Source organism: Wolffia australiana, chromosome 9, assembly GCF_029677425.1.
Source record: "Wolffia australiana isolate 7733 chromosome 9, ASM2967742v1".
NCBI lineage: Eukaryota > Viridiplantae > Streptophyta > Magnoliopsida > Alismatales > Araceae > Wolffia > Wolffia australiana.
This window is the reverse complement of record NC_135843.1, coordinates 14,503,730-14,522,398: the sequence shown is the minus strand read 5'-3', so window position 1 is coordinate 14,522,398 and position 18,669 is coordinate 14,503,730. Positions and strand designations below refer to the sequence as shown.

The 18,669-nt window shown below is 47.0% G+C and overlaps 2 protein-coding genes across 5 annotated transcripts; both read right to left on the bottom strand.

Annotated features, from left to right (window-relative positions):
- Nucleotides 1–10,633: 10,633 nt before the first annotated feature.
- On the bottom strand, nucleotides 10,634–11,767 carry LOC144707412 (HSP20-like chaperones superfamily protein). The gene is made up of 2 exons (XM_078580514.1): nucleotides 11,656–11,767; nucleotides 10,634–10,920 (listed from the first exon to the last, which is right to left on the bottom strand). The coding sequence occupies exons 1-2, from the start codon at nucleotides 11,765–11,767 to the stop codon at nucleotides 10,634–10,636; spliced, it is 399 nt and encodes a 132-aa protein (XP_078436640.1).
- Nucleotides 11,656–14,908, bottom strand: LOC144708059 (zinc finger MYND domain protein). Of its 4 annotated transcripts, none has more exons than XM_078581353.1 (3): nucleotides 13,821–14,908; nucleotides 11,909–13,757; nucleotides 11,656–11,798 (listed from the first exon to the last, which is right to left on the bottom strand). In XM_078581353.1, the coding sequence occupies exon 2, from the start codon at nucleotides 13,558–13,560 to the stop codon at nucleotides 11,914–11,916; it is 1,647 nt and encodes a 548-aa protein (XP_078437479.1). In that variant the 5' UTR covers nucleotides 13,561–13,757; nucleotides 13,821–14,908; the 3' UTR covers nucleotides 11,656–11,798; nucleotides 11,909–11,913. The 4 variants fall into 4 exon arrangements, with proteins under 4 accessions (XP_078437479.1, XP_078437480.1, XP_078437478.1 ...); XM_078581354.1 differs by having other exon boundaries at nucleotides 11,909–13,605; XM_078581352.1 differs by having other exon boundaries at nucleotides 11,909–14,076; nucleotides 14,173–14,908.
- Between the last annotated feature and the right edge of the window lie 3,761 nt (nucleotides 14,909–18,669).

Below are 18,669 nucleotides of genomic sequence, written 5' to 3'. Positions count from 1 at the left end.
GAAAGGTTATAACTTCTGAGAATACAGAGAGTCACTCATGTTTGTGAGAGGAGAGAAGAAGAAGAAGAAGAAGAGAAGAAGAAGAAAGGAGGAGAAAAGGAAGAGAATAGAGAGGAAGAGAGTAGATTGCCGCCACCGCCACTCCTCTCGTCAGGACGCCGCCACCGCCGCCGCTGCCGCCCGTCGTTTTACTCCCTCCCCGCAGCCGCGCACACTGCCATCATCGCCGATTGCAACAGCTCCCGATTCTTCCTCGCTACCCAGAACGATCCTCATCGCCGCCTCTCCCGTCCACCATTTTTTCCCCACCTCTGCTCACCGTCAGGTCGCTGCCACCCTGCTCCTCGCCGCCGCTCGGGACACCTCCGCCGGGGACAGCTAGAACGCCGCGGACCGCTGCCCCCTCCGTCCCTCGAGCGGTCGTGCTGTGCCCGCCGCACGTGACAATTCTCGCGGTGCCGACTCCCGTCGCCCCGCGCCCGAGCGTGAACTCCGCGCGACGCCGACCTACCCGTGTCGCGCGCTAGCGCAGAGTTGCGCAGCGCTCGCGTCGTGGTTTCGGGCGCACCGAGCACGACGTGCTGCCTCCAGCACCGTGCTCTCGCCCTAAGCCGCACCGTGCCCCGCGCATCGGCTGGCCTACGCACTGCCCACCGCCGCCTCCACCTACGTCCGTACCATGCCCGAATGCTCCGTTCTCGCCCACCGCCACACGCCGCCCCGACCAACTAACGGACACGCCAGCGCCCGCGAACTTACCTCTTGCTCCGGATCTCACTGCTACGACATAACCGTCGCCAACGCGACGAAGGTACCCATCATCCCTGCCCTTTAAGTCTCTTACTTTCTTCAGTGCTCTTTCGATTTGCCTCCTCCGCGCTCGGGTTAGATAGGTGAGAGCGAGACAGGTTGAGAAAACGACGCATCTTGCGAGAGTCTTACCTGCCCGGTACGAGTCAGGTTCTCCCGACGCGTGTGAGCATCTCAGCGGGGTTTCCCCGTTCGGCGACGTACTCGCCCTCGACCCTCTCGGGCGAGGTTCGGGAGGTCCGTTTGACCTCACCCATAGCGATCCCGTCATTCTCTGGAACGGCAACACCGCTCTTCGACGCGCGCACGTACCTTAGTAGGGCTTTCACACATTCATCGTCATCATTTATACCCGACCGTCAGCATTCTCAGACAACACTGACCGTCGTCGTCCGATTGATATCCTGATTCGATACCGAGCCGCTACCCTCGGTGTCAACCGGACGACGTCTTGACGACATCCGACATCACATCCTAGGCCTAAAAAACTGCTCAATGGCCCCTTAATTTACATTTTCTTGCCTAGACCCAGTGCAGTGCAATGCAGGACTTGTCTAATCAAACAAGAGCACGTGACATCTCTAAGGAGGTTTGGCTGGCTTAGGAAAGCATCAACCGAGGTTCATATTTTACCTGCATCAATAGATAAACATGCTTTAAGAAGTCATAGTGTTGACTTTAAAACATACACTCATTTAAAAGATTTAAATGGAAGAAACACGCATGACTTTATAGCATACACTTGTTGCCTTGAATATGGTTGCCTCCTACTATTTTGGCACTCAATAACCCACCATTTGACTAGCAAGTGAGAGGGTCAAAGTTGGAGGTTAAAAGAGATAAAGAAGAGTCTTTCCCAGTTCTACAATCAGATATTTAGACCTTCCCATGTTGAATTGGGGTACTCCCCGATTGACAGAATTATAACATAGCCCTTATATGCTTTTCCAAGGTCTTTTGGCAGAAGTTTAGACTTTCCCCTTATCCAAGTGGGATCATCCTCCAATTGACAACTCTATAAATTATCCGATTTGAGGAAGGTTTTTTATCAAATGATGCTTAAAGTGTCTGATGGCAACACACTCATACATAATCCTTTTCATGCCCTAAAAATATGTTTCCATATGTGTTTCCAACAAAAATGATGATATTTTTTAATAGAGAGCATACTATATTAAATACATTTACAAATATCTTAATATAATTACTATTCATACATATTCTTAATTAAAACTTGTAATATGTTTTAATTTTTTCTTCAGTTTCACTTATTCAATAAGATGCAATAATGTTTCAGCACTATATTTTATTCATTCATTGATTTATAATTTAATTTATAGAGAAAAAATATGTGTCACAATCTCTAGAAATGGGGAGGATCATAGATAATGGCTTACATTTGAATGCACTACTAGAGTTGTGTGACAAAAAATAGTTAAAATGGACAAGGATTGCGTAGGAGGAGGATTGAATTAGGCAGTCTAATTTGCACATACCCTTTAATTTCAACCTATATTTATTTATCTATAATTCTCGATCTATGACACAGCCTTTTATCTAGATTCCGGGAACAACACTTCCGACGTCAAGTGTCATAATTTTATTCATAAATCCCCACTCGCAGGTCATCTAATTTACAATTTAGGTGTTAAAAAACTTAGCCATGTAGCCTAGCTTCTCGTTTATATTGATTTAACCCAACTGATTAGTCGAATCACAAACACGCAAGATACCATGAGACACCACTAATAAACTAAAAGTAGATACCATGCTTCCGCTCTATTATCACCTCTGGGACTCCCACCCCGATTCCCTCAATACCTCCAATCCGACATTCATGTTCCAGTTTCCCATATATATTTATTTCCCTCTCGTTAACTCCTACCAAATCCTCATATTTTTCCAACTTGTGCCTCCAAAAGCATTCCATCTCCTACATGATGTGCTTGAACTTTTCCTATCTTTGCATTTCTCTACTCATGTTCTTATTTATTTCTGTTATTCTTGATTATCAATCTAATCTTTTGTAATCGCATCATCCGTAGTCACAAATGTGAAAATGTGTAAATCCTCATTCGGTATCATCATTGAAAAATTACATGCCCGTCATTTTGTCTTCCATCATCTCCCATAGGATTGCACTCCATTCAATGATCTAGGGCTACCATCATGTAGTAATTTATATGCCGCTACAAGCTCATCCAAGAAACAAAAAATCCTTGATTCCCATTGTCCTACACCAATCATCTAATATAAGCTTACATTTTGATGTCGGATGTCGTCAACGGCGTCGTTCGACGAGTAATTCACTGACGGATAATGTAACTACATGAGTGCAAATGGCCTAAGCGTAGTATACGTGCAGGTCTGACTTGAGGGAATTCGCCAAGTTCTGAGCTCCGGGGTGGGCAACCGATGACGATGTCGGTGACCTTCTGACCCTCGTCGGAGCGACGACGATAACTATGGTGCCGCACGGAATAATTCCATGGGGACTCGCACGTAACGGATGGGCTGGACCCGTAACCAAGAAATCACTCGATTTATAGTTTTATGGATGAATTCTCTCGCCTAAAACTAACCCAAGCGCGGTGGAGTACAGCCCAAAATATATTGTAGAAAGTAATATAACTGACGAGCAAAGGGGAATGATGTACCTTGTTGGTGGTGGTGGCGTCGTCGACGTCTTCATCAGTGCTAGGAGACCAGTGCGGGCAGGCAAGCTGAGAGAGTGCCAGAGGTGCGATCGAGTAGGTGGAGGCGTGCCGGAGATAGGTGCGACTTTCCTCAACAGGTGGCATATGCACTGCATTGGAGCGTGGGTAGCAGGTCGGAGTCAGGGCTAGTGAAGATGAAGCAACAAGGTGCACAGTGCGGGTTGCGTTGTGGGCATGAGCAGGACACCAGCACGGGGCATAGCAACGGTGCGCACAGGGCGATAACTATGGCGTCACGGCAAAGCGGCCATGATTTGCATGGCATCAACGATGGCAATGTTGAATGCGGCATTAGCGGTGCAACAAGCAGTGCTGGCGGTGGTGAGCAGCGTTCGGTAGTGTAGAACGGTATGCAACGAAGTAGACGGCGCTTGGCGTTGGCAGCGACGCTTCCAACGCCAAACATTTAAATATCTCAAAAATGGCATTAAAAAATGGCATCCATTTAATTGAATTTAAAAACAATCAATTTCGAAATATGGAGAGAGAAACTAGGAGATCTAACCTAGAGAGAGAAAGCAAAAGAGTTTGGGGAAAAGTTGAAATTCGACCCAAATCTGAAAATCTAAAAATGCAGAAATGTTCCAAATCAATGTAGAACTAAAGATTAAAAATCAGATCTCGAATCAAAATCAAAATGGAATGCTAAATTTATTTCAAAACAACTTCAAGGGCATGTACATTTCGCCCATGCCTAGGCGTTTTAGAATTGTTCAAGAAGAAGTTCAAAAATCAAATTAGAAACTTACAATTTTCAATGATGAACCAAGATCTGTCGACTTCCAAAGAACCTCCTGCGTCCTTCCTGGCCAAATCCTTGGAGAGAGCTCCCATAAGTGAATTTCGCCTTCTTCCCGACCTCAATTTAAAAATCCAACTGTATGGATCGTAGAGGGGGAAAAGACGATTTCAGCTCAATTGGACGGCTAGATCTCAAGATATCGCCATTTTATTGGCGTTTAATCTCAACCATTGGATCTTTTATCTCTCTTCCAAATATCTCATGAAATGGCATCTTCTGGTTGGTTAATGCTTTTCATCGTTCTCTCCATCCTCGGGTCGTGCGCTGCCACATTTTTGTGTGCTTCAAAAGGGCGCAATCATTGCTCAATAATTCTGTTTTTAAATGGCTAAGAAAATGCCACGTCACCCTTGTTAGCCCCTTTTTAATAAAAATTAATAAAGCGGTGAGCTTACCGCTTTTTTATTACACGCATCCTCAATTTCCATGTGCACTTAACACACGCGGCGAATCAACGCTGCATGTATTAAATACAATGGATGTCCTTTTATTAGTATAAATGCACATGTGTCGGTTAGTCGCGTGCAATCAATGCATGTGGCTAATCGACTACGTACGAGGATTCTACTTTAATAAATGCACACAGATATCGACTCTCCGTGTGCATTTATTGCATGAAAAGAATAAAAAAAATGTACATTTTTCTTCTTCTCGCCTTCCGTGCCACGTAGTTCCATGCAATCTAATGATTTGCTCATTATGGCATCGCGATTTGCGATGCCATAATGAACCAATAATGTTCCCTCTCTCTCATTATTATTAAAAAAATGCATCCACTTATTTGCCCAAATTTTGGGCGAATGACGTGGATGGTACGTCTAATATAAAGATATATTATAAATGCCAAATAAATAAAATATGTATTCTTTAAATTCGTAAAATCATTTCTTGGCTAAATCCTAGTCAGAAAATTATAAACAAAATATGGAAAATTTCCAGAAAATTAGTAAAACCCTTACCAACCTTTAGCAAAGTATTCTAAGCCCTGTAAAAAATATTAATTCAATGCAAAGAGGTCAAATGCCATGTAAAAAATAATAAAAAATTATAAACAATAATAAAATCAAAGTGTAAGTTATTTATCTCCATTTATATATGATAACATGCAAATATGGCCATAAAAACACATAAATATAATGTAATATTCATCAAATAAACATTATAATTTGTGAGTTACAGGGAGACCAAGAGAAAAGGAAAGAGGATAGAGGAAGAGGGGGGAGAGCGACAGAAAAAGAAAGAGGATAGAGGAAGAGAGGGGGGGAGCAAGTTAAAAAGAAAAGAGGAGAGAGGAAAAGAAGGGGGAGAGCAAGAGAAAAATAAAAGAGGAGAGAGGAAGAGAGGGGGGAGAGAATGAGAAAAAGAAAGAGGATAAAGGAAGATAGATGGAACAACAAGAGAAAAAGAAAGAGGAGAGAGAAAAAAACTAAGAGGAAAAAGGGAGAGAGAGAGGGGATAGCAAGAGAAAAATAAAGAAGAGAGAGACAAAAAAACAAAGAGAGGAGAGAGGAAGAGAGGGGAGAGCGAGAGAAAAGATAGAGGACCGAGAAAAACAAAGAGAGGAGAGGAAGAGAGGGGAGAGCAAGAGAAAAAGATTGAGGACAGAGAGAAAAACAAAGAGAGGGGAGAACAAGAGAAAAAGATTTAGGACAGAGAGAAAAACAAAGAGAGGGGAGAGGAAGAGAGAAGGGAGATAAAGAGAAAAAGAAAGAGGAGAGAGGAAGAGAGAGGTAGTGATTGTCCAATCGATATCCGTCCGATATCCAATATCGAACAACCGATATCCGATATTCAGAAAAAATCGGGACAGCTGTCGACATCCGTCCTTTAGGTCTAGACAGATATCGATGACGGATATCGGGGGGTAAGGACGAAATGGGTATCGCATACCGGATATCGGATTTTGATATCTGGGTATTAGAACCGGTATCCAGATATCGATATCCGGTATCGTTAGAAAAAATAAATTTTGTCATCACTGATTGCGCAGCACCAGAAGCAGCCTCGGAAACGTCTGTGGAGACGTCACCGTCCTCTTCGACAGCACCAGCCATACGTGTTCAGCCCGCTCAGCAAGACAAGGCGACGGTACGCACATCGGGATTCAAATATCCCGGGTGATGCACACCTTATCATCATCTTTATGTTTTTTTGTTTCGTTCGTCATTTTGGTTTTGGTCTTTGTCATTAGTCATTTTCCTACACGTCATGCTCATGTGTAAGGAGGGAGGTTCGTCCTTATAAGGATCTCCCCCTCCCCTTTCGTCTTGGTTTTCCTCGTTCTTCTCCTTCGTTTTCATGTCCTTGATCATAGGTCTTATCGCTTTTCCTTTTGGGTCTTCTTTGTCTTTTGATCCATGGGCCACCCCTCTCCCCCCCTATATAAGGGAAGGAGGGATGCCCTAAGGAAAACAATCTCTCGTTGAATTTTGAAGAAGAACAGTTCTCGTTGAATAATTAGGGTTTCGACCTTAGAGGAGAAGGGAGGAAGAAGGAGAAGAAGGGGAAGAGTAGCAGAGGGCGAAGAAGACGCAAGGAGAAGAGGAAGGAGCTCGCGCCGTTGCTACCACCGGCCGCTGTCGCAGGAACTCCCGCAGCCGCGCTGAGCGTCCGCCGTACTTCTCGCACGGTCGCGGCGCCACATTGCGCCAGTCGCCCGCGCCACAGTCGTGGGCACTCCGATCGGCCTTCCCGTCGACCCTGACCGTGGCCCCGCCAATGGAGACGCCTCCAAGCCTCAGGGCTCTCGTCGTCACCTCCCGCGCCAACTGCACCACTGCTCACTCCTGCCGAGTTGCAGCCGGACCCCGCGTCCGTTGGCATTGCACCGGCGCGCCGCTGCACCTGGTGGCTGCTCGCAGTCACTGCCCTCGCCTCAACCTGCCCAACCAACTACCCCTTTGGACGCCCTCGTGCACTGCCCGAGCCCGAGTGCAACCTGCTGCTATCGAGCCCCCGGACGTACCTCGACGGACCGTCCCCAGCGTGCTTACCAGCCCCGCTAGTTCCCAGCGGAGGACCCTAGGGGTTGGCCTGTCGTTACTCGTGCGGTGACCCTTTCGGCGTCGCCCAAATCATCACCGCCGCTGCCCTCGTCGCGCTTGCGCGCGCTCTGCCCCTTCGGCCAGGCATCAGACCTCTACGCCCGCCGCTATGCCTGTACTCGGCACCCTATGATGCTTTCCCCTGCCCGGTCTCGGTCGTTAGATCGTGGACGCTGCTGCCACGCTGCGCCCTCAAGACTCGCTCGTGCCTGCCGTGTAGCGTCTCACACCGCGCTGTGCCCGTAGCCCGGCCGCCCTGCGTCAACAGCGCCGCCCGCTCTGCACCGCCCTACGGCGCCGTGCCTCCAACTCTACGTCGCATCCGACGGTTATCTCACCCGCTTCTGGGTTCCCCCACTACTACGCACAGGTGCCCCACACGACCCGGATCGTCGTCTGCCATAATGCTCCTCGCCAATGACTCCGGCATACTCTACTTCCTGGGACGGAGACGATCATCCCTGGAACAAGCCCGAAGGTACATCGTCCCGAACCGTCTTTTATTTCTTGCAGTATATTTTTGGTTGCCTCCACCGCGCTCGGGTTAGACAGAGGTGAGTGTGACAGGTTGAGTGAAAATTACGTGAAATTGAGCGTCTTATCTGGTTTGGTACGAGTCGGGTTCGCCCGTCACGTGCGAGCACCCTCCGGCGGGAGACATCCCGTTCGGCGCCGTAGCAACCTGGTCCGCCCGGACGGGGGTCAGGAGGTCTATTCCCCCGCCTTCTGGGCGACCCCGTCGATACCCGGAGGTTGACACCCATTTGCTTGTCGGCGACTACACGTACGAAACCCCTACCCGGTGCATTTCATCGTAGGTCTTCCCTGTAGGAAACCCGTGCTGGACGACGACCCTTGAGTAGACGTCGGGCACCAACGCCCTTGACACCGAGTCTCATTCCTCGGTGACGGCAGGACCCTGTCCCCGACGTCGTCCTGCATCAATCACATTCAATGACTAATATGCATCCATGTCGTACATTTCTTATGTATTTTCAACCTCAGTTAATATATAGAGTACAAGATTTTTATCCCACATGGAAGAAATTAGAATTTTGCTTTGTATATATTAAATGAGTTAGGCTATACATTAAATGATAAAATAATATTTTATTCTACCATCGCTATATTTAAAGCACCATATATATGTTGGTTATTTAATATGTTAACACATCGTCCAATAAATAGAGCTGAAAATTTCTATTTTCTTCTATATGGGATAAAAGGATTCGGAGTTTAATGTTAAACTCTGAATCCTGTTATCCCATATGGAAGAAATTGAAAAGATTCAGCTGTATATATTAAACGACCCACTTAATCAATCAAAAAGCTCCCCAATTACCCTCTTGCCCTTGTTGATCCGTTCTAACCGCTGATCAATTATGGGTTAATATTATTTTTAGATATCCTCTCTAACTTGGATATCAAAATCCGATATCCACTCTCGATACCCGATATCGTCATCCTCCCCGAGAGACGGAGGCAGATTACGACATCAAGACGGATACCGATATCGGATATCAATACCGTAGCAACCGATATCCGATATCTGGATGTCAAAAAAACGGATACGAAAATTTGATTTTTGTTATCCGGTACAGCATCCGTCCCAATACCGTAATCCAATACCCTTATCGGGACAGCGAACCCTAGAGAGAGGGGAGAGCAAGAGAAAAAGATAGAGGACAGAGAGAAAAAAAAGAGAGGGGAGAGGTAGAGAGGGGAGAGCAAGACAAAAAGATAGAGGACACTAGTGTCCGCCCGTCCCGATACCGGTACCAGATGCCAGTATCGGGACGGATGCTGTATCGGATACCGAAAAGGCAATTTTCCAGTATCTGTTCATTCCGATATCTTGATATCGGATATCGGTTGTTACAGTGCCGATATCCGATACCGATATCCGTTCAATGTCGAGATCCGTCCCGTCTCAGGGGGAAGGATGACGACATCGGATATCAGGTGTGGATATTAGTTTTCGATATCCAACACCGATATTTTTGTAAACATATATTTCATTAATTTTTAACAAGTGATTAGGCGTATCAACTTGCGGTAGAGGGTATTTAGAGCTTTTAGTTTGTTTATTGGCACTGTAATATATACAAGTGGAACTTTATTTTTTCTTCCATATGGGATAACAGCAGGATTCCGAGATTAAAAATCTCTGAAGACTTTATCCCATATGGAAGATAAAAGAAATTTCAGCCTGTATTTATTGCGCGAAGAAATTATATAGTAAATATATATAATATATAAGTCGATAATAATATTAAGGAAATTTATCAATATAATATTAATTCATTTAATATATGTAATTGTCTAATATATACAACGCAGTATTTAAAATATCTTCCATATGGGATAAGACGATTCGAATTTTAATGTAAACTGCGAATCCGGTTATCCCGTATGGAAGAAAATAAAAATATTACATTGTACATATTAATAAAGGTTGATAACATAAAAAAACTTAAGTCGTTAGATTCAAATAAACAAATGAGTGAGATAGATAGCTTATCGATATCAGTACCGATATCCGGATATTGAAAACCGATATCCATCATCCGGTATCCGTCTCCGACATCTGGATATTGAAAATCGATATCCGGCATCCGATATCCGCCTCGTCCCTCCACCTTCAGTATCCGATACCGATATCCATCTAACCCCTTATAGACAGATATCGACCGATATCCGATATCCGTCTAACTCCTTATAGACGGATATCAACCGATATCTGATATCCAGCACCGTCCCATTTTTTCCCGGATATCGGATATCGGTTGTCCGATACCAGATGAAGGATGGATATTGGTTGGGCGAACACTAGAGGACAGAGCGAAAAACAAAGAGAGGAGAGAGGGAGAGAGAAGGGAGAAAAAGAGAAAAAGAAAGAGGAGAGAGAGAGAAGAACAAAGAGAGGAGAGAGGTAGAAAGGGGAGAGCAAGACAAAAAGATAGAGGACAGAGAGAAAAACAAAGAGAGGAGAGAGGGAGAGAGAAGGGAGAAAACGAGAAAAAGAAAGAGGAGAGAGAGAGAAGAACAAAGAGAGGAGAGAGGAAGAGAGGGGAGAGAAAGAGGAAGAAACGGAAAAAGAAAGAAAGGAGAGAAGAAGAGAACCTGAAAAAGAGAGAGAGAAGAGAGAAGTCGGCGACGGAATGGCCTTAAAAGAGAAGCAACATCGAAGATAGAGAAAGGGACTAAACGGTCTAAAAGATAAAACAACCAACCGACACTTTCGGCGACAAGGAGCACAATCAGGCGGCACGTGCGAGGACTTTGCGACCGGTCTCGTCACCGTCCGAGGGTCGAACCAAGAGCGGTGACCACACCGAATGGAGCCTGGGGACGGTGACGGTGAGCACACCGTCCTCGTATGTCGCAGAGATTCGTTCCACGTCGACTCTCTCGGGGAGACGGAATTTCCTCATAAACTCCCTCGCACGTGTGCCTGCCTCGCCATCTTGCCCCTCCTCGATCTCCGTCCTAATTATCAAGTATCTCGCGTCTTCCACCTCCACTCTCATATCCTCCATCCGCATCCCTACAATATAAGAAAATTACTGTAAAATCTGTACGATAAATTGTACAGATCGAGCGATGATAAGATCGACGAACATATTAAGAGATTAGTTTTTGAAGAGAGAGATAAAGAGGTATTTTTAGATAGAATGATGAAGAGATAGATGGGCGATAAGAGAGAGAGATTAGATAAGTCTGGAGATTGATAGAGAAATGGAAAGAGAAATTAGATAGATCAGCAGAAAGATTGATGAGGACGATAGGGAGATTAGATTAGTCTAGAGATGGATGGATAGACTAGATAAGAAAAGAGATTGATGAAGAGAAAGATGGGGAGATTAGATTAGTAGAAAGATTGGTTTTTTTTGGAAAAGCATGAGTCAAGAGATTGATGATAGAGAAGGACAGACTGGTAGACGGATTGGTTTAAAGTATACATGCGATATAAATCAGAAGAGAGATTACAAAAGATATATAGAGGAAAAAAACTAAAAAGATTAATGAAGATATACAGATTGGGAACTCTAGAGAGAGACGGATTGGTAAAGAGACTATGAAGAGAGATAAACGGGAGCTAGATCGGTGGTTAGACGGATGAAGTAAATACAAAGAGATATATACTGGAAGGGAGATTCGATAAACAGAGAGTTGGGGAGGTAACTAAGCAAAAAGATTTATGAAGATACATAGATTTGAAGTCTGGAAGTAGGGTGAGAGACAGACTGGTAAAGAGATGATGAAGAGAGAGAGATGATACCAGGGAAATCCACGCTGAAAAGGTGAGATTCCGCAGTTTCCACCCAACGGACGTGATTCTGGGGGACGCGCAGGCGCGCGAACGGCCATCCCCCGGAATACTGAATCTCCATCCCCGATTCCCCCACCGCCGCAAGCAACCCCCTGCACAAATAAATACCCACCACCACCGCTCAATCTCCCACCCATAACCAAAAACCATGGAAAAAAAAAAGAAAAAAAAAAAAAAACAAGAAAAAGAGAGAAAAATGTACTGAGGTCAGGCGCCGGCGCAGAAGATGAACCCGTTGCTGAAGCTGGGGAGGGCGTGGGCGCTGGGCCGGTCGCGGACGGGCGACCGGAACGGGTTCGGAGCGACCGGGTGCGTGATATGCAGCCCGGCGGCGCGCACGGCCTGCTTCGCCGCCGCGCAAGCCATCTCGCTCCGGCCCGTGACGACCAGCGCCGCCACCCCCGCCGCCCTGACCCGCTCCACGGCTTCCCCCCACCACTCCCCCTCTTCCTCCCCCCCGCAATTCAACGCCACCGCCGCGTCCGCCCTCGGCAGCTCCTTCTCCGCCCCCACGAACTCCACCCGCACCCGCCCCCCCGCCATCTCCACCGCCCCCCCCGCGCCCCCCGCCATGTACACCACCACCCGCCCCCCGGACCCCGCCAGCAGATGCCCGATCTCGGCCCAGGCCGGGACCCAGTCCAGCTCCGCCTCCGGGCCCAGGTAGTGCACCGCCACCTCCTTCCCCTTGGCCAGCCGCCGCTTGCACCCCACCGCCACGGCCGTCACGGCGTGGTAGACCGTCAGCGGGTGGGACAGAATCGCCGCGGCCGGGCTCGCCATGGGCAGCCCGCGGAGGTTGTAGTACTCCGCCCAGCCGGTGAGCAGCACCAGCCCCGCCCCCGGGGCCGGCTCGTCGGGGGGGCCGGCGCTCCCCCACGGGTCGCGGTCGCCGTTCGGGCGGCGGGCGGCGGAGCAGCCGCATAGCCGGCGCCACATGCCCTTGTGGTGCAGCCCGAGGGAGTCGAGCCAGAGGCAGGGGTCGGGGGCGTCGCAGGGGAAGAGGAAGAGCGCGTCCATGGCGAGCTCCTCTTCCTTGTCCATCATGGACTTGTACAGCCCGCAGACGGCGCGGTGGGCTTGTTTCCAGTGCTGGCGTTGGCAGGCGGCGGCGCAGTAGACCACGGCGGCGCAGCCGCTGCACGGGAGGGCGGAGTCCGGCGGCGCGTCGGCGGCGCAGAAGGCGCAGGACTGGGCGGCGGGGCGGCGGTCGTCGGCGGCGGCGGCGGGGGGGTGGGAGAGGGTGACGGCGACGGCGGCGTGGGGGGCCCACCGGGGGGCCAGCTCGGCGGGCCAGTCCACGTCGACGGTCTCGATGAAGGGCCGGCCGCCGGGGGCGCGGAGGAGCGGGTGTAGGAGGGCGGCGGCGCGGAGGAAGGCGAAGAGGTGGCGGAGGTCCTCCAGGGAGGGGTTGCGGAAGGGGGCGGCGGGGGGGGCGAGATCGACGGCGGGGAAGAGGCGGGAGCGGGAGTCGGACGGCTCCAGAGCGAGGGATCTGATCATCTTCTTGGTGGCCGGGGAGAGGACGGGCTCGGGGAGGAAGACGAGGCGGAGGAGGTCGCCGTTGGGGCGGAGGAGGTGGACGGCGAGGTCGCCGCCGTCGCCGCCGAGGAATTGCGCCGCGGGCCAGTCGGAGTCTTTGCCGACGCGGACGCCGATGACGTGGCAGGGGCGGAGGCGCTTCCAGGGGTCAGAGCGGAAGAGGGCGGCGGCGGCGCGGTAGAGGGAGACGATGAAGGCGGGAGAGGCGCCGTCGACCTTGAGCAGGCACGTGCCGTGGGTCGGGCCCAGGCCCGGGCCCGTGCCGAACTGGTGCTCGAACTTGCAGAATAGCTCCTTGAGGTGCACGTCCATGGCCGCCGCGCTGGATCGGGAACTCTGGAGCGACGGATCTTCGAGCTGGAGAGATCGGCAAGATCGCGGGAATGTCAGATCAAGGGAAGAGGATCCAGATCCATGGCGATATCAACAGCCCTCGGTTGATTGATTGTTCTGCGGATGAAGATCAAGATCCTGTGCGACTAGATTGGGAAATGTGGAGTAACGAAGCTCTGCACTGATGAAGATCCAGATCCTGAGCGGAGAGAATAGAAAAATGTGGAATAATTCAGTACCTCGCTAATGGAGATCCAGATCCTGAGCGGAGAGACTCGAAAATGTGGAATATCTCAGCACTGCGGAGAAGGAGATCCGGATACTGAGCGAAGAGATTAGAAAATATGGAACTGATGAAGATCCAGATCCTGAGCGGAGAGATTAGAAAATGTGGTGTAACGCAGTTCTGCAGTGATGAAGATCCAGTTCCTGAGCTCAGAGATTAGAAAATCTGGGATAACGCGGTTCTGCACTGATGGAGATCCAGATCCTGAGCTGAGATATTAGAAAATGTGGAATAAGGCAGTACTGCGCTGATGAAGATCCAGATCCTGAGCGTGAGAGATTAGAAAATGTGGAATAACGCGGTACCTTGTTCAAGAGGACTGGAAAATCCAAGTCCTGAGTGAGAGAGGCAAGCAGCTGTGGAGTAACAGTTTCTGCTGATTAGGATCCAGATGACCAGCGAAAGAGATTAGCAAACGTGGAAGAACAGTTTCCCCGACGAAAATCTGGATTCGGTGCTTGCGTGATTCGCCGATGAGGAAGGACAGATTTGCCGACGAAGATCCAGAATTTGAGCGAGAGAGATTGAAAAACGTGGAATAACAGTTTCAGCTGATAAAGAACCAGATTCTAATCGAAGTGCAAAGTAACAGTTTCGCCAAAGATGATCCAGATCCTGAGCGAGAGAACTTAGCGAGTGCGGAATACCCGGATCGACGGATAAGATTCCAGATTCCGAGCGAGATCGGCGGCCTTAGAGTGCCAGAACAATAAGATAAGATCAAGATCCCGAGCTGAAAAAAAAGTTCTGGATCCCGAACGAGATCGGAAGACCTAGAATAGCAGATCCGACGGAGAAGATCTGGATTCCGAACAAGAACAACAAACCTAGAACGCCAGATCCCGAGAACGAGAGAGATCGATAGCTCAGAGATCACAGATCCAGATCCCGATCGCGATCGGAAAACCTAGAATGGAAGTTCGGCGGAGAAATTGCAGTTTCAGCAGCAAAAGTTGCTATCCAGAAAGAGAAGTAAACGGGGGAGTAGGAGATGATCGTGTCCAACGGATAGGTTCTTCTGCCGCTGTCAGCTTTGCCCAAGGTGTTTAGAGCAACATTTTATATCACTCCATGTTTACACGTGGAGTATTTTACACGTGGACTGATTTTATTGGCTAAGCTGGAGTTCCGTCACAGGGAGTCAAGGACGTACGTTCCGTCACCGGAACATCAGTTCCATTCTGTTTTTTGAATGGACGAGTGATGGAACGGACGAATGACGGTCTCGTAACGATGACGAATAGGTGACAAATGATGAAAATGACGAAAAAACTTTGCCGGACGGATATCGGAACGGAAGTCCGTTCCGTTCCGTTCATTCAAAAATGTCATCCGTTTTCGTCCTCCAGCTCTAGGTTTGTGAGTGGATGACGAGTCGTCTGTCTGTCAGCTGTTCTGCGTTCATGACAGTTGACGGACTGAATCGGTGGACGTTATAAGACCAGCTTTATGGACGTGACGATTATAGTTCACGATCGTCCAGGACGGGGACGAAGGATGGAACTGGACGAAGATCATCCCGTACTATGTCCAAAATTTTAGATGTCCGTCTGAATCGTCCCGTCCAGAGTTTGCCCCATCTTCCAAAAAATTCCGTCCACATCCCGTCCCCTCCAAGACATTCTTATCCTGTCCCACATCTGGTTCGAAGCAGTGCGTACGCCAATCGTGTGTCAGCATTAGGCCACTCGGAATCTGACACATCGCACAGCACATGTTTAATTCCAGCTGCAGCTCTCAGGCGGATACTTAACTATCGCATGATGCAGAAACCGTCTTGTCCGCTGTCCAAGGCTCCAGATGGGACGGTAATTTAGTCCATGGACAAAAAAATAGTCCTGTCCAGAGACCAGCGGATTAGTCTTTGTACTGCCATGCATCCGAACTCCCAGATGGGAGGATTTTTTGTCCACAAACAACGTCCGTGCACTATAGTGAGGTTGATTTACATTAGTATTTTAACGTAGAAAAAAATATGTATACATACATTTCATGTATGTAGAGGTATTTATTTATGGTCATGTAAAATTAGATGAATAAATACATGTTCGTATGCATATTATTACACCTAGTTATATGTCTCTTGTCAGGTCGGTGGCAAGCCAATGAGATCCCCAAATTTATTAGGTTATGACCATTGCAAGTTATTATGTTAATTTGGGTTTAGATGTGTTCCATCAAACATATGAGTTGTAACGGCTAAGTTGTTGTTATACTCATACTATAATGACTTTTATTAGAATTTTTTACATGAGTATGAATTTAGCGGGACACCCATTTTAGGTAGCCCTTCTAGGTAATCTTGTCCACCCCCTTTATTCCCTTTCTACTTATTCCACTTAATCTACTGCGGATATTTGATGGCGAGAAGATTAAGTAGATCTTCAATAAGAGTAAGAAAAGAAGAAGAAGAAGAATAGTTCCATCATTGGATTGATCTCATGCATGCATCTAAAGGCCAAACATATGAACAGCTCGAAGAAACTTTCCTAAGGAGAAAGTCAAAGGTGGAATTAGTTTCCCACAAGGTAATGTGACTATCAATTATTTTATAATCATATGAATTTGTGGCCAATATTTATTGACAGAATTATGAATTGAATGGATTTCAACTTCATTCAATCAATCAAAGCCCATAGAACCCAACACTATCTACTATACATTCATCTCGTGCTTAAAGGTGTGACAACTTTTCAGTGATACTCGTGATCCAAGGAGAGAGTCAAATCGTTCATGTTGTGTATGTTCAAAATATATGTATCTTGCAAGCCAATCTCATATTCCACTCTAAGTTCAATGAATACATTGATACACTATATCAATATTTATTGATGTGAATATCAATATTTATTGATACACTATATTTATTATAATAAAGTATGTTGATTATAATTCAAGTCCATGAATACATTCAATGAATAATTGAATTATGATGAGATTATATTACATCAAACTAGTCTCTAAACATATGATCTAAATATTCATATTCACATAATACTTGATATTTACAATGAAATAATATAATAGAATGACACTGACTCGTTCTACTTGTATTGTGTGTATGACCTGTCACCATTACAACAAAGACATTAAGGACAGATAGTGGGTGCTCTATGCGAAAAGAGTTCACTAAATTAATCCATATGAATTCGTGGATGTTATTATACTTAACAGTAAATATGTGGATCGTTGTCACGGTAGTGCAAGTGATCCTTAGACGTGTGGCACCAAGACGCCTTATATATTGAAAATTGTGCTCTCATTGCGATCTATAAGTTTATGATCACAAGATTCTGAATTTTCTTAGTTCATAAGCAGCATGAAGTCAATGAATATGATTATGTGGTCAGTATAGGATCGTTTCTCCTTGATATTGGAGGCCATAGACTCAAGGAAGAATATGAAATTAACTACCAAGCCAGAGTAGAGAAAATATTAAAGAACTTGTTCCTTAACTAATTTGAAAGTCTCGCATGGATGAAGGCTATTTTGAAAGTTGTTCCTTATTGCTTAACTAATTTGAAACTAATGACAGTAAAGGCTCCTTGAGGGGGATTGATGAACTAAAATGTTCATATAGTTGAGCAATAAGGTTTGCCAATAAAGTTCAAGTTTACTACTGAGGTTCACACTAATATTATAAGTTTGGGAATTATATTACATGTTATTGGGACATATAGAGAAGTGGGAGAGATATAAATAGAGACTAACAGAGAGAAGAGGGCGAGAGAGAAAGAGGTAAACATAGAGAGAAGTGGGAGAGACATATAAAGAGAAACTAAGAGAGAGAAGGGGGAGAGAGAGGAAGGGGACCGAGGAAGAAAAGGAAGAGAGAGGAGAGAAAGAGAGACCGAGAGAGAGGAGAGAAAGAGATAGAGACCGAGAGAGAGAGGCTGAAAGAGAGAGACACTGCAGAGAGAAAGACAACTCTTTCTCTCTCTCACTTGCTCGCGCTCTCTCTCTCTCATTCCCCCTCACTTGCACTCTCTCTCTCAGTTGCTTGCGCTCTCTGTCTATCTCTCTTGTTCTCTCTCACTTGCTCGCGCTCTCTCTCACATTCTCTCTCAGTTTCTCGCGCTCTATGTCTCTCTATCTTGTTCTCTATCACTTTCTCACTCTATCTCTCTTTCTTGTTCTCTCACTTGCTCCCGCTCTCTGTTTCTCTCTTGTTCTCTCTCTCTCTCTCTCGTTCTCTCTTAATTGCTCACGCTCTCTGTCTCTCTCGCTTGTCGCGCTCTCTCTTGTTCCCTCTCACTTACTCATGCTCTCTCTCTTGTGTTCTCTCTCATGTGCTCGTGCTCTCTCTCTCTCTCACTTGCTTGCTCTCTCTCTTGTTCTCTCCCACTTTCTCGCACGCTCTCTCTCTTGTTCTCTCTCACTTTCTCGGGCTCTCTCTTGTTTTCTCTCACTTGCTCACACTCTCTTTCTCTCTCTTGTTCTCACTCACTTGCTCGGGCTCTCTCTCTTGTTCTCTCTCACTTGCTCATGCTCTCTTTCTGTCTCTTGTTCTCTCTCACTTGATCGGGCTCTCTCTCTTTTTCTCTCTCACTTGCTCACGATCTCTCTCTCTCTTGTTCTCTCTCACATGCTCGGGCTCTCTCTCTTGTTCTCTCTCACTTGTTCACACACTCTGTATCTCTCTCTTGTTCTCTCTCACTCTCTATCTCTCTCTATCTTGGTCTCTCTCACTTGCTCATGCGCTTTCTCTCTATCTTGTTCTCTCTCACTTGCTCACACACTCTCTATATCTCTCTCGTTCTCTCTCACTTGCTCTCTCTCTCTCTCTATCTTGGTTTCTCTCA